The 15,905-nt window shown below is 41.8% G+C and overlaps 1 protein-coding gene across 2 annotated transcripts in view; it reads right to left on the reverse strand.

Annotated features, from left to right (window-relative positions):
- The window catches only part of TRAPPC10 (trafficking protein particle complex subunit 10), an 84,255-nt gene that overhangs the window by 46,999 nt on the left and 21,351 nt on the right, over positions 1-15,905 (reverse strand). For both annotated transcript variants that reach the window (XM_061167476.1, XM_061167477.1), the window contains exons 2-3: positions 10,016-10,097; positions 6,145-6,280 (exon numbers count right to left, since the gene is read on the reverse strand). In XM_061167476.1, coding sequence (XP_061023459.1) covers positions 6,145-6,280; positions 10,016-10,097 — 218 coding nt within the window. The remainder of the gene's footprint in view (positions 1-6,144; positions 6,281-10,015; positions 10,098-15,905) is intronic.

The raw sequence follows: 15,905 nt of genomic DNA on the forward strand, positions 1-15,905 counted from the left end.
GGTGCTGGAGAAGAATCTCGAGAATCCTTTGCACTACAAGGAGATCAAATCAGTCAATCCTAATGGAAAGCAACCTTGAATACTCATTGTAAGGACTGATGCTGAAGCTAAAGCCCCAATACTTTGGCCACCTGATGTGAAGAACCAACTCATTGGAAAAGACCCTGATGCTGGGAAAGACTGAAAGCAGGAGGAGAAAGGGGTGACAGGGGATGAGATGGTTGGATGGCATCACTGACTCAATGGACATGAGTTTGAGCAAACTCCAGGAGATAGTGAAGGACAGGGAAGCCTGGTGTGGCTAGAGTTCATGGGGTCGCAAAGAGTCGTACACAACTTGGCAACTGAACAACAACAACAAAAAGGATCAAATTTAAAAGTAACTTAAATAAAGCACAAGAAAATTTCTGGGATTATATAAAATAACAGCACCGAACAAGATAAAATTCACAATGTCTAGCATCCAAGAAAAAACTGCCAGGCAGGTAAAGAAATAAGAATATAAGATCTATAAAAAGCAGAAAAATCACTCAAAAGAAATAGACTCAGTAAATACAGATAACAGAATTAATAGACAAGGCCATTAAAATAGCTATTGCTGCCGTATTTCATATGTTCATGAAGGCAGAGAAAGACTGATGCTAAGCAAAGACAGGAAAGATATTTTAAAAGAAGGAAAAGACCCCTGAGGAACTCAAAGAGATGAAAACCACAATGTCTAAACTGAAAAATACACTGGGTAGGACTAAGAGCAGATGAGACACTGTAGAAGAAACAATCAATTAACGTGAAGGCACAGGAAGAGAAATTATCCAAATGAAACACACAGAGAAAAAGACTGATGAAATGTCTACAATTCAAGGACTTAGGAGATGTCAAGTGACCTCACACAGAGGTTACTGGAGTCCCCGAAGGAGAGAAGGGGAACAGAAAAAATATTTGAAGAAATAATGACCAAAAATGTTCCCAATTTGATCAAAATCATAAATCGCGGAAGGAAAAAAGCAAAAACAAAAACCCAAAATCCAAGCACAAGAAATGAAGCTCCGCCATGGCATATCATAATCAAACTGCTTAAAATCACTGATAAAGAAAAAGAATCATCAATGTATGTCAAAAACCACTACAATATTGTAAAGTAATTAGCCTCCAATGAATAAAACTAAATGGAAAAAAAAAAAGAATCTTAAAACAACAAAGGAGGACTTCTCTGGTGGTCCAGTGGTTAAGAATCCACCTGCCAATGCAGGGAACACTAGTTCCATCCCTGATAACAGAAGATCCCACATGCCATGGGACAACTGGGCCTATGAACCACAACTACTAAGGCTGCACTCTAGAGCCCATGAGCCACAACTACTGAACCTAAGAGCCTCAGAGCCTGTGTTCCATGAGAGAAGCCACCACAATAAGAAACCCATGTGCCACAACTAGAGAGCAGCTCTCACTTGCCACAACTAGAGAAAGCCCAAAGGCAGCAACCAAGACCCAGTGCGGGCATTAATTAATTAATCAATTTGGGAAAAAAAAAAAAAAACACCAAAGGAAAGACATTTTATGTACAAAATAACAGTAAAAAAATCAAAGATTTTTCATGGGTAACAATGAAAACCAAAAGACAGTGAAGCAACATCTTCTAGGTGCTGAAAGTGGGGGAGGGTGCGGCAGGGAGAACCTTCAAACAAAAACTCTCTATCAGGGAAATATTTTCCAAAAATAAAGGCAAAATAAATAGCTCCTCAAATATTTAACAGCTGAGAAGAACTCATCACCAATGGACCTGCACTATACAGAAGTTGAAAGAAGTCCTTCAGGCAGAAAGAAATTAACACCAACTGAAAACCTGGATCCACACAAGGAAGGGGCTGCCCCAAGCAAATACGAAAGACACACCTTCCCAGGTTTATTTTCTTTAAAACATGCTTGATGGTTTACAGCAAAAATAACAACAATGTACTGTGCGGTCTAGCACACACTTAAGACTGAATGTACGCCACAGTAACACGAGGCAGGGGAATGAAAGGCAGTGCTGTGATATTCGTATACTGTCTCAAGCAGCACAACAGACTTGAAGGAAGGAGGTGTAACTTACAGTGGGGACTATAAACCCTAAAGCAACCACTAAAATAACACAACGGAATTTTACTTGTAAATCTAAAATCCTAAACATTGTCAACTTGCTCCAGAAAATTTTCTTAATAAAAGAAAAAGTGAAAGTGAAGTCACTCAGTCATGTCTGACTCTTTGGGACCCTACAGACTTGTAGCCCACCAGGCTCCTCTGACCATGGGATTTTCCAGGCAAGAATACTGGAGAGGGTTGCCATTTCCTTCTCCAGGGGATGTTCCCAACCCAGGGATTGAACTCAAGTCTCCCACATTGTGGGCAGACTCTACCATCTGAGCCACCAGGGAATCCCATGGTGGGATTCTCCACCCACGGAAATTTTCCTAATAGATGATAACCAAAACTAAAACAGAAAAAAAAAAAAAAAACCTCCACAGGATTCCTACTAGGAAATATAAGTTTAAGGAGGAAAAAAAATCATCTATAATGTCCACTTGATGCAAAGAGCCAAATCATTGGAAAAGACCCTGATGCTGGGAAAGACTGAAGGCAAGAAGAAAAGGGGACGAGAGAGGATGAGATGGTTGGATGGCATCACCGACTCAATGGACATGAGTTTGAGCAAACTCTGGGTGAGAGTGAAGGACAGAAAAAGCCTGGTGTGCTATAGTCCATGGGGTCGCAAGGAGTCGGACATGACTGAGTGACTGAGCAACAACATGATGTCCACAAACACTAAATACATCTTGCAGTAAAAATGTAAGGCTTTCATGAAAAACATTACAACACATTACAAAAGAACACAAAAAAGCCATAAAGAATGGTTCCCAGAGGAGAAGATGCATCATCATTAAAATTCTTCTCAGATGAATGTATTAACAATTTCAAGGCAAACCCAATCAAAACACCTCCAATCTTCTGTTTTTTTTCTTTTCAAACAGTTATCTGTGACTTTGTAACAAACCACTACAGAACAGAGTGGCCCAGAAGACTGACTATTCCCAAGTCTACAGCTCATCTGCTCCACCTGGTGTCAGCTGTGGCCCTGGGATATATTTAAATTCTCATCTTTAAAGACCTATATCACTAAAAATTTAAGAATGAAGATAAATGTACTTCCAACTCAAAACAACTAGGAAAAGAACAAAGTAAACTATAAGAAAACAAAAAGGAGGAGACAGTAAAAAAATGAAAGCAGAAATTAATGAGATAGAAAATGTACTAACAGTATATCAGACTAACAAATGAAAATCCTGGTTCTGGAGGAGGGGGGAAAAAAATCAAACTAGCTAATTTCATCAAGAAAGAAAAAAAAAAAACACCAATATACAAAATAAGAAATAACAATTGAGAAATAACTATTGACACACAGCACATTTTAAGTCGAAAAAAGACTGCTTCATACACCTCAATGGAAAGAGATTTTAAAATTTAACTGAAATGTAAAATTTGTAAGAAAAACACAGTTTATCAAAGTAGACAAATGGTTAAAACAGACCAACTTTCATAGAAGGGATGCAGAACAGGATCAAGAAACTATCCCATGAGAATGCCAGGCCCAGATGATTTCTCAGGAGAATTCCGTCAAGTTATTTTTATGAATCAAGCATAACACTGATAGCTAAACCTTATAAACACAATACACAAAAAAGTTAAAGACCAACCACTTGTGAATGCAGATGCAAAAAATCCTAAATAAGATGAACAGACACCAATGTCACATTAACAAAATAATACTCTGACCAAGTGGAATATACCAAGAATACAAGTATGGATCAAAAAATACCCATTACCAGTAACGTAATTCAACATATTAGTAGATCTAAGTAAGAAAAATCATATGATTATCTCCACCAGGTATGACAAAGCCTTTAACAGAGTTCTACAGTGTATTCCTAATTAAAAAAACTCTCAAGAAAACAGGAACAGATAGAAGTTCCTTCACACACTGATTCAAATTCACCTGATTCCCACAGCCAGCACCCTACTTACTGGGAGGTACCAATCACAGGCATTACCAATCAGGAAAAAGGAAAGGATACCCACGGTCTCTACCACTAACAATGTCCTAGACCAGGAAAGTAATCTGAGACATAAGAACTGAAAAGGAAGCAGCAAGACTCTCTGCAGGTGGCATCACAGGATGACTGGAAAACCCTAGACTTTGGGGCCTGGAGACACTGGTTTTGAGAATCAATGACAAAACAAACTCAAACAATAAAAAAAAAATTCAGCAAGGTTAACATGGAAAAAAAAAACCCAACAGTCTCCATATACACAAAAAGTCACCAACTGGAAGATACAATGTGAGAAAAAAATCCCACTGACAATAGCAACAAAAAAGGTAAAATATTTAGAAAAGGAATTTAATACCAAGGTTCACATGAAAAAATAAACATGCCAGAGCAACTAGGCAAACACTGAAAAGAATGACCCTGAGAGTGACCAGCCCAACCAGGTCTGAACGTGGGCTATCAGGCCAGAGAAAGCACGCACTGCACACAAGCTCTGAACTCGTCTCAGCCAGCCTTGTTTCAGGCTGTCGCGTGGGTATAGCAACTCTGACACTATTCTATGCATACTGTAGCCCTGAGCAGGTAAGTGAATGTGCCCCTGTTGTCAGGGCCAAGGTGGATAAACACACAGAACAGGTTAAGGCAAGACAGCGCCCTGGGGTAAGGCTAAAATCAGAGGCATCAGTATCAAGTCATGATTTCTAAGACTTGTACTTTCAGAGCCCTGTGGAGTCAACTGGCGCAGCAGCAGGGCCACTCCCACCATGCCAGGGGGACCAAGGCCCTGAGAAAAAACGGCCGATTCCAACACAGGGGTTGGGACAAGAACCAGAATATTCTGTTGTGTCGAAAGTTAGAAAGAGCTCAGAAGGCCGCAGGAGCCAGTTTGAAGTGACTCTCACTGGCCAAACCTGAGACAACTTGAACATCAAAATAAGGATAATAAACTATAAAGCACTAAAAGAGAAACACACACAGGTTTCTGATAACTTGGGAAGAGGTGTGTGCAGGCTGTGGTGATGTCTGGGTCAGGAAGATTCAGCCTGGTGCTAAATCCAATCTGGATGTTGGAGGATTCCCGTCACTGTGCAGTAGGAGTGCCTCCCTGCACACACACTGCACCCATCACATGGCTTGTGCTGACCTCTGTGTTCCCCAGGAGTTCAGAGCACTGCTACGTGCCAGGCAGAGGTTGCCTATGTGCCTGGTCCAATAAAACCCCAGGCGTCGCATCTCTAACAAGCCCCCCTGGTGGACAACACCTCACATAAGCTAGCCTAAGGGAAAGGCTACAAAATCAGCAAAGTCAAAAGTACACGGGGTGAAGGGAGCCCAGGATGAAGGAAGCCCAGGTGTGAGCGTCCAGCCCTTTCTCATTAGAACTACAAAAACTACTCTGCATCCTCAGATCCAGGTTAAAACGTCACAATCTGTAATGATTCATGTATTCTGTACACTGCTAAATGCTTATTTTATTAGAGTTGAAACAGATAGAACAAATGACCCACAGAATTTTCTATTCGTTCGTGAAAGGATTCAGGTTCATGAGAACAGAACTGCCAAGTACCAGTAAAGGCCAGGGTGCCCACAGCAGGAGTGTCCGCTCTCTCAATGGGCATCACAGAGCACCTCCTGCACCAGACTCAGGTGGTGAGTTAGGAGACAGTTCCCTGCCTACAGGGAGCCTGCCAACCAGTACCAGAGACAGACAAGGACTCTCAAGGAGAATAACAACCATGTGGTGAGTACAGGGTGTTAGGAAAACAAAGCTGAAAGGAAATATTAGAAATAGCTAGTGCCCACCAGGACACAGTGAGATGGCTCATAAGAACCGGAAACATAGGAAGTAATTTGGAGACTGTATTTGGTGATTACGATGAGTATACTGCACTGGGCCAGAGCAGAAATGAGCCATGGCAAAGTCCTACACTTGGGTGAAGAATGGAGAAAAGAGAATACAAGAAAATTAAAACAGTAAATTTCAAAAAGTATAGCTGTCTCAGCAAAACCCAGACCTGTGAATTCTCGACCCATTATAACCTCCCCCTGAATGAATACTCACACAGCACTCCGTCCAGTAAATGTGCAGGAAGGGGAAGGTCAGCAGAGCTTTGTTCCCTTCTTTGGGCAGCAGCTCCTCTTTGAACTGAACAAAGTTAGACTCCAGGTGAATCATCTTTGGAGCCCGGCCATAGGACCTATCAACAATTGTGAACAAGCCACTGAGAAACATGAGAAAGTTCAGCAGAAGGAAAAGGAAAAAAAAGACAACAATCAAATCATATCTATGCATTCAGAAGTGCATAGGTGATATTAACCCTGAATTTTAATTATTATATGTTCCATTTGAAAAGATGCTATAAATTATTTTAAACAGTTAATGTGTCAAAGCTCTTCATAACTCCATTTGCAACAATACAAACTTCTGAGAAAAATAAATGTCAGTGTACAGTCACCATAAAAGAAGCAAAGAGTTTCCCAAATGTCAAAAGTGCAGATTGAAACTACCAAAGCTTTAAACTGCTCTAATATTTTTGCAACAGACTGCATTATCCAAAAAAGAGAACTGTCTGGTGAAAAAGAACAGGTTTCTGTTTGCACAGCATAAACAGCGGTAACCACCATCCTCCAATTTTTTTTTAAAGGACATCTCAAGGAAATTTTTTAAAATAATTTTTTAAATTTATTTTTGACTGCGCTGGTTCTTTGCTGCTCTTTGTGGGCTTTCTCCAGTTGCGGCAAGTGGGGCTACTCTTCGTTGCAGTGCTTGGGCTTTTCTTGTTGCAGAGCACGGGCTCCAGGCATGCAGGCTTCCGCAGTTGCAATGCGTGGGATCAGTAGTTGCTGGGCTCTAGGGCACAGGCTCAGCAGCTATGGCTCACGGGCTTAGTTGCTCCGTGGCACGTAGGATCTTCCTGGAACAGGGATCAAACCTACATTGGAAGGCAGATTCTTACCCACTGCACCACCAGGGAAGTCCCATCCTCCAATTTTCCTCAATCCAAGAACAAAGATCCCACAAGCTACACGCATCTAATCAATGGCTATCACAGAGTATGGACACTGTTTTATTATACTTCTAAAAATAAATTAGGCTACATACATCTCTTTTCCATACCTCTGTTTTCCACCTCTAGTGAGTTGTCTCTTTTAAATATCTACAGATGGATTTTATTCCTTGTGTCTAACCTAAGGAATCTCCATGATGAATAAACTGAAAACAACTATACTGAATGTTATTATGCTTTAACTTGTGGATTTTCTATTTCACGCTAGTTTTTTTCTGTCCTTGGTGAGATTAACCAAGTTTTCTTTTTCCATCCTTTTTCTCTATTAGCTTGAAAGTTTAATCTTCTATTTCTTTTCTGTTGTTATCTACATTTTAATTTTTAATATGCATAAACTTAAATTTCCCTTTCAAAAAGTACAGTAAGTGTCTACCTCGCCTTGAACAGGACAAAGATACTACACTGTTTTCTTTCTGCTTTCTTCCACATTCTGAAATTTTGGATTTTTAATTTTTAAAAGCACTGACACCATAATATAGTGAAATATTTGCTATGATTTGCTTTCAGGCAGCTGCTCCCTTCACCCTGTGAATTCAGGGTTCATGTTCCTGACACATGTGTTTTCCTTGAGACACCTTCCTTAATTACTTCAGAGACAGTAGGACAGTTTCTGCTCATACACCTCTGAAGATGTTCCTGGTGACGGCATGTTTCCAGCTATCTCCACGCTGCGGCGGCAGCGAGTATAAGAGGGGAGCAGGGCTCTGGACAGCACCGTGTGGTGGTGTGCGGACACCCGGGCCCAGCGGTACCCTGTCTCTCCAAGGCCAGGGGGCAGCTGAGACAGTCTTCCTGCTGTGTGAGTAACACACAACTCTTGAGTCAAGGTGGGGCTTCTTAGAACTCAACTCTCAGTCTCCTTAGAACTCAAGTCAAGGTGGGGCTTCCCTTGTGGCTCAGCTGGTAAAGAATCGGCCTGCAATGCGGGAGACCTGGGTTTGACCCCTGGGTTGGGAAGATCCCCTGGAGGAGGGAAAGGTTCCTCACTCCAGTATTCTGGCCTGGAGAATTCCATGGACTGTATGGGGTAGCAAAGAGTTGGACACGACTGAGAGTCAAGGTACAGCCCTCAAGTCAAAGTACTCCTCTTAAATGCTCTATCTTAAGCTGCATTTTAAATGCTGTAAGAGACTGCAGACTCGGTTTTTCTTTTCTCCCTATTTCCTGATGTTGCTTTTTGTTTGCTTGGTTTTGTTTTCATTCTGCTTGACATCCAGCAGCCCCTGAAATCTCCGAACTCACTTCTGGGAAAACCTGGACACCAGTGCTTCAAGCAGGGCCTGTTCCTCTACCCACTCCACAGTCACTTCTGAAATACCTACTACACGGACATGGAAACCTATGGACTCAGCCTTCATGGCTCAGCTTTCCTCTCAGACCTCCATCTCTGGCTCTCAGCTCAACTCCGGAGTTCCCAAGTGCAATCTCCCAACTCATCACTCTGTTCTTCAGCTACACAGAAGTTCAGCGCATGAAGTCAAGTTTCTGCTTCAATCTTGTTTCCCAAGATCTAATCAATTACATTTTTGCCAAAGTGAAATATACACACTTTAACATGTCAAACAATACCAAAGAGCCACACATACACACACACCCCTCTGCACCCCGTCTTGCCCTTGCCTCCCAAGGTCCTGGGCCCCGTCACCTGTCAGGGACCGCCTGCTTCTCAGGGTGTCCCCTCTGCAGACACACTCTCCCTCCCACTCCTCTGCCCGTCCTTCTGCTCCCAGAAAGATACCCATGTCTGCGCTGCTGCCACCTGCGCCTTCTCTGTCCTTAAACATTGAGGCCTTTCTAGTACTCTCCTCTCATTTAGCTTTCAAGGAGGTGAAGAAAAGAATATGCATACTAAATCTATACAGGGTCTCTATTCCATTTTTTTCTCATAACCCCATTTCTCATTTCTTTTATCTTTCTGAATGTTTGAATAATGTATACTTGTTTGAAATCCTTTCCAATCACTCCATTTCTTCAGATATTATTAAATTCTTACATTTGCTGAATTGTTTTCTCTCATTCACAACACTGGGCCTCCTCAATAGTTGAATAATTGTTCTGTAAGAGAATTCTCCCAGTTCTGTACATTCTTTATATTACATCTTGGTAAATAAATACATTCCTTGTAACACTAAGCAGGCACAAAGATTAGACTAGATTCAACAGAGAGCCTGGTACAGTCATCCAGAATGTTAATTCTTCACGTTAGGAGGGTAAAAACTGGTGGTCAGAAAGGAATAATGTAGCAAGAATCAGAATTACATGAGCATGAATAACAACAGAAAATTTTTCATTCATCTTGGTTAAAATCAGATTGCCAGTATTAACAGGTATTAACAATTAATAAACAGTATTAACAATCCAAACATTTTCTATAAATAATATCTAATCTTACCAGAAGTTAGTTTTTCAGTAAAATAATTCAAAGTCAATTATTTCCTCAGAACAAGTCATTAGAGGAACAATTACTAACAACAGGGCCAATGGGAAGACTGATCTGATTGCACTCCTAATTTTAAAGACCATCCTTCTGTCCACTTTCTCATCTTTAAGAGAAGGGCCCAGGCACTCAGGGTGACAAAGTCCTGGTTAAGACGCAGAGGCACCAGCTCTACTGAGGAATATGGAAGCACATCTCCTTAACAAAATGCCACCAGGAGTCAGAAGTCACCTCTATACAAGGGGCCTGCGACTCCGAAGACGTGCCCCATTTCTATCATCCTAGGTCTTGTTCAGAAAACAACACGTTCCTTAAAAAAAGGCCCACAGATTATGGGCCCTTCTTCTCAGTCTCCTTAGAACTCAGGCTCTCACTTTTACTGCTTCACTCACTCAAACGCCTACAAAACAACGAGGGAGATGCCATACCTTCTCCATTCCATCGGTTCTCTTGGAAGCTGTTGGGAAAGCGTCGGGTAAATGGAGGTAAATAAATTCTGATCTCCAGCACCTACAACAGGAAGAAACATGGCACTGTTAGGTAAATATAGGGAAAATGGGCTCTAAAATGTATTAATTGGTATTTTTAGACAATTTAATAATTTAGCAAAATGACATCACAAAACAGGATGATTTGTATCTTTAAAGAAGTGGTCTCTAGAAAAGCCAGCACTTGATCTAACTTTGCCCCCAGGTGGCCTCCCTGAGGAGATAAATTCTCCCCAAGAGTAAGAGGAGGAGGAAGAAGAGGAAAGTGGAGCCACCTGCCTGGGTCTGACAGCTAAGGAGGGCAGAGCTGGACCAACCCTGCCTAGTTTTGCACCTGTGTCGGCTCCTATAGCCACCTCTTCAACTTGGATGAAAGAGCCATGACACTCCAGGCAGAAAAGGAAGCCAGGACAAGTGGATGTGAGTTTCTTCACCAAATTCCAGCAGGAGCCGAGATACACAGATACTCTCTGTGTACACGGTACCCAGGACCCCACACACACCTGCTCTCACTCATCCTCACGGGAAGTCCTGGAGGCAGATCCGACTGCACACCAAGGACAGAGGAGCTGCAAGGGCCCCGCGCTCAGAGTACACAGCTTGCTGGTGGCAGAGACCAGTGAGGAACTCAGGAGTCTCTGACTTCACAGCTCAGCTGTTAACTCAGCTATTTCATCCCAGCCTTAACAGAACTGAAAAATCCACTTAGCTCTCCTAAAATGAGAGTATAGCCACATCCTACTTCAGCCTAGGAAGAACCTTTCAATACCAATGGCTGTCTTACACTCAGGATCCTCTACCGTTAAGCAAAACCTTTTTCCAAACTGCATTTATATTGATCTTAAAGAAATCATTGGAAAGCGATGTGGGCCACTGACATACTTATTTTGCTACCACAAACCAAAAAAAAAACAAAACAAAACAAACAAAACGGAACCTTTCCCAAACCGCATAACGATGTCAAGTCACTACAGAGAGGAGTGATGTTTCTGGGCAACTGAGCTGATCCTCAGAGAGGCAGTGGGGCACGGGGACTGGACACAGATGCTGGAAGGTTGACCACCTGGGTCCATCTGAGCTCCACCACCTACTAGCTGAATACGCTTGGGAAGACCATGAATCCTTTCTGTGTCTCAGGGACCATATGTGAAATAGGAAAATAAGAATAGCTCCCAACAGGGTTATTTTGAGACTGAGTCAACACAATAACCTTGAACAAGGCCCAGCACAGAGTAAATCGTTAATAAGGGTTACTATTAATAATTTATTGTTGCCATAAAAACAGCTTTTAGGTTTTAACTCATCAGTTTTCACTGCATTCATGTATTTGGTAATTGTCTTAGAAATCATTAAAGTAAGAAAACCTTTAGTTAGCTTCTAATTTCTTATCTTTGAGTGCCAACTCCTGCTGCCTCTTGAAAAGGTTCTAGAATTAACATATTAAAAAAAATGACTACTCTCTGCTAAAAAGAAATTAGGGCAACCACAGGGAAGCTTTCTCCTCTTTCACTTGGTTTTTTATATATATGCTCCTTGCAATAAAGTCTCACATAAAGGTACAAGTAACCTCTGCAACAGGGTAAACAAATGAAGTGCCTCCTACACACCCCCTTCTCAAGTGTCTCCCACAGGAAATCCTGTTATACAATATAAAACTTGTCCAACTGAAGGCTGTAAAGTAACAATTTTTCTTACATTCAATCATAAAATAAATCTTTAATCTGTGTCCTAAATTTAATTTTAAAAGATTACAGGTCAATTAACACATCTGTCAAGGGCAGAGACATCATCTGATAACTGGACACTGAACATGTGACCATTTGATCTCAGCCCCTGTTAAGGAGCTGAAGTGTGTCCCAGCAAAATTCATACATTGAAACCCTAACCCCTCAGCACCTCTGTTATGTGACTGTATCTGAAAGAGGTGATTAGGTAAAAACAAGGGCTTTTGAATGGGCCCTGATTAAATCCCTTTAGAAAGAAAGTGAAGTCGTTCAGTTGTGTCTGACTCTTTGCAACCCCATGGAATGTAGCCTACCAGGCTCCTCCATCCATGAAATTTTCCAAGCAAGAGTACTAGAGTGGGTTGTCATTTCCTTCTCCAGGGGATCTTCCCCACCCAGGGATCGAACCCGGGTCTCCCGCATTGCAGCCAGACACTTTACCATCTGAGCCACCAGGGAAGTTGATTAAATCCCTTAGGCATCCTTATAAGAGAAAATGTGTACACATGGTCACCAGGGCGGGAAAGACCACTTAGGATGCAGCAAGAAGACATGGCCACTGACAAGCCACCAAGGGAGGTCTCACAGCCAGCCCTGCTGACACCTTGACCTTGGACCTCCAGCCTCCAGGACAGTGAGGAAATAAAGTTCTGCTGTTTCAGCTCCCCACCCCCATCCCCAGCCTGGAGTATTTTGTTACCCTGAGCACCCTGAGCAAACTGACATAGTACCCTACTTTTCATTCCCACCCACTGAAACCCTATGTTGACTTAACATGAAGAAAAGCCACCATGATTTTCTCAGAACACATGGCTATTATTAATGATAATACTCTCAAGTTTTTATACTGAGTATTATGGAAAACAGAGGGAGGTATCTTTGAAAATGGGCTAGAAAGAGCCATAAAAGACAGACAGGAAAGAGCTTATATGTAAAACCTCAGAAGAATAAAATCTCCATTCACTTGGTAGGTAATTAAATTAACAATATGTATTAATACTTTGTAGTACCCCAAAATAGCTCAACCAGTTAGTAGAAAAGCCACTGGAGTGCTGAGGTGTGAACTGTAAGAGCAACTTCATTTTGATCCCATGGGCTGCACAGGGGCATGAGAAAAACAGGGAATCAGCTGTTAGAATACAGCTACTAGAAGCAAAAATGAGGCTTAAGATGATGTGTTGAGAGAACTTTGTTCAGAAAACTGTGTTTATTTTTCTTACTCAAGAGGGCTACTGAGATTCACTCAGACTTCCCTGGTGGTCCAGCAGTTAAGAATCCGCTTCCAATTCAGGGGACGCAGGTGTGATCCCTGGTTATGGAACTATGATGCCGCACACACGCTGCAAAGCAACTAAGCCCCATGTTCCACAACAAGAGATGTTTGAGAAAAAGGCAGGTGGAGCCCTGGGTTCCTGACTACCTATGACTCTCTTCTTACGTCTGCCATTTGTGATCAGACTCTGGTCCACGCACTCAGTTATCTGAGGCAGACCTTCACTATTTTCTGCATTAGGACTGCATTCTCTGAGATTTTTAGAAGCATATATTTATGCATTAATCACATAATTTTAAAATTTTTATGTTAAAAGCAGGTAAGAACTAATTAAACATGGCCAGGGCGGGGGGGGGGGGGGGGGGGGCTAAAAAAGATGATTTCAGTGACTTAGGTATATATGGGTCACATTTCAATAAACTCAGCTGAACATTTTCTTAAAATTTTAAAAATAGAAGGACTTGGGAACTCAATTATAAAATAGTTAACTTTTACCAACATTGAGAAAACACTAACACATGTCCAACAGAATATAAATAAATATAGATAAAGATGTGTCATTTAGATTTTCACATGCTAGCAAGGTAATGCTCAAAATCCTTCAAGCTAGGCTTCAACAGTACCAGATGTACAAGCTGGATTTAGAAAAGGCAGAGGAACCAGAGATCAAATTGCCAACATCCACTGGATCACAGAAAAAGCAAAGGAAAAAGAAAAAGAAGAAGCAAGGGAATCCAAAAAAATATCTACTTCTGCTTCACTGACTAAGCTAAAGCCTTTGATTGTGTGGATCACAACAAACTGGAAAATTCTTAAAGAGACAGGAATACCAAATAGGAGACTTACCTGTCTCCTGAGAAACCTATATACAGGACAAGAAGCAACAAGTAGAACCAGACATGGAACAATGAACTGGTTCAAAACTGGGAAAGGAGTACATCAAGGCTGTATACTGTCACTCTGCTTATTTAACTTATATGCAGAGTACATCATGCGAAATGCCAGTCTGGATGAAGTCTGGAATCAAAACTGGGAAAGGAGTACATCAGGGAGAAATATCAACAACCTCAGATATGTGGATGATACCACCACAATGGCAGAAAGTGAAGAACTAAAGAGCCTCTTGATGACGGTGAAAGAGGAGAGTGAAAATACTGGCTTAAAACTCAACATTCAAAAAACTAAGATTATGGCATCCGGTTCCATCACTTCCTGGCAAATAGATGGGGAAAAAGTGAAAAGAGTGGCAGCTTTTCTTTCTTGGGCTCCAGAATCAGTGTGGACAGTGACTGCAGCCATGAAACCAGAAGACACTGCTCCCTGGAAAAAAAGTGAAAGTGAAAGTCGCTCAGTGGTGTCTGACTCTTTGTGACCCCAGGGACTATATAGTCCATGGAACTCTCCAGGCCAGAATACTGGAGTGGGTAAGCCTTTCCCTTCTCCAGGGGATCTTCCCAACCCAGGGATTGAACCCAGGTCTCCCGCATTGCATGCAGATTCTTAACCAGCTGAGCCACAATGGAAGCCCAAGAATACTAAGTGAATACTGGAAGAAAAGCTATGACAAACCTAGACAGTGTATTAAAAAGCAGAGATATCACTTTGCCGACAAAGGTCTGTATAGTCAAAGCTTTGGTCTTTCCAATAGTCATGTAGAGATGTGGGAGTTGAACCATAAAGAAGGCTGAGTGCTGAAGAATTAATGCTTTCGAATTGTGATGCCAGAGAAGACTCCTGAGAGTCCCCTGGACTCTCATGGACTGCAAGAAGATCAAACCAGTCACTCCTAAAGGAAATCAATCCTGAATTGTTGGAAGGACTGATGCCGAAGCTGAAGCTCCAATACTTTGGCCACCTGATGCAAACAGCCAACTCACTGGAAAAGACCCTGATGCTGGGAAATATTGAGGGCAGGAGGAAAAGGAGGGCAGAGGATGAGATGGTTGGATGGCATCATTGACTCAATGGACAGGAGTCCACTGAGCAAGCTCTGGGATATGGTGAAGGACAGGCAAGCCTGGTGTCCCTGGGGTCGCCAAGAGTCATAAACAACCTAGCAAATGAACAATAAAAAGAGACGGTAAGAAATTGGCTATTTTTGAAACAACTCTAATTTTCAAAGAAGTCAATTATAACTAAAAATAGAAACCTGTAGGCCAGACAGTCTTTTAGACCCAACACACCATCACTAAGATCAGAGTCTAAGCCGAGTAACATGTCCAGACCAAGCCCAGGAGTGTGCGGCAGACCCACCCAGCCGCACTCAGGGCCACTCACAGCTGAGGTCTGTCACACAGCATTGGCTTCACCCCTTACCAACGTAAACAGCAATGGAAACTTTCACTTTCAATCATTTTTCTGCACAAAACTTTTATTTTAGGATCCACTAGAACTGCAGTGTCACAAGGTTATTTATTTATTTATTTTCATTTATTTTTCACAAGGTTATTTAGTGTCAAAGCATTTTTAAATCCTGATGTTCAGTTAACAGTCAACTGCGACCAGAACAAAATCAGTCTTATGTTGATACTTTAAGAGCAGAGCTGAGTCCAGGGTCCTGTTCTGTGTGAAAGTGCCTCCAGCAGAGGAAAGGCACATGAAGCTCAACCCTGCTGGAATCAACATCCAACCAAACAATGTGAACTGGCTCCGTCTGGGGTGGAGGTTAGAAAGAGATCCTCATCTGCATCTCAGGAACACTGGGTGTCTACACTAGGCTAATATAAAGGCATCTATTCTCTTAATTGAGAAAAAAATATTTGTATCTCTGTTCAAAAAGCTATATGTTTGTTGTTGCTAATGTAGCTGCAATATTTATGGTTATTTAAATGCA

The sequence above is a fragment of the Dama dama genome, chromosome 19 (genome assembly GCF_033118175.1).
Source record: "Dama dama isolate Ldn47 chromosome 19, ASM3311817v1, whole genome shotgun sequence".
Lineage (NCBI taxonomy): Eukaryota > Metazoa > Chordata > Mammalia > Artiodactyla > Cervidae > Dama > Dama dama.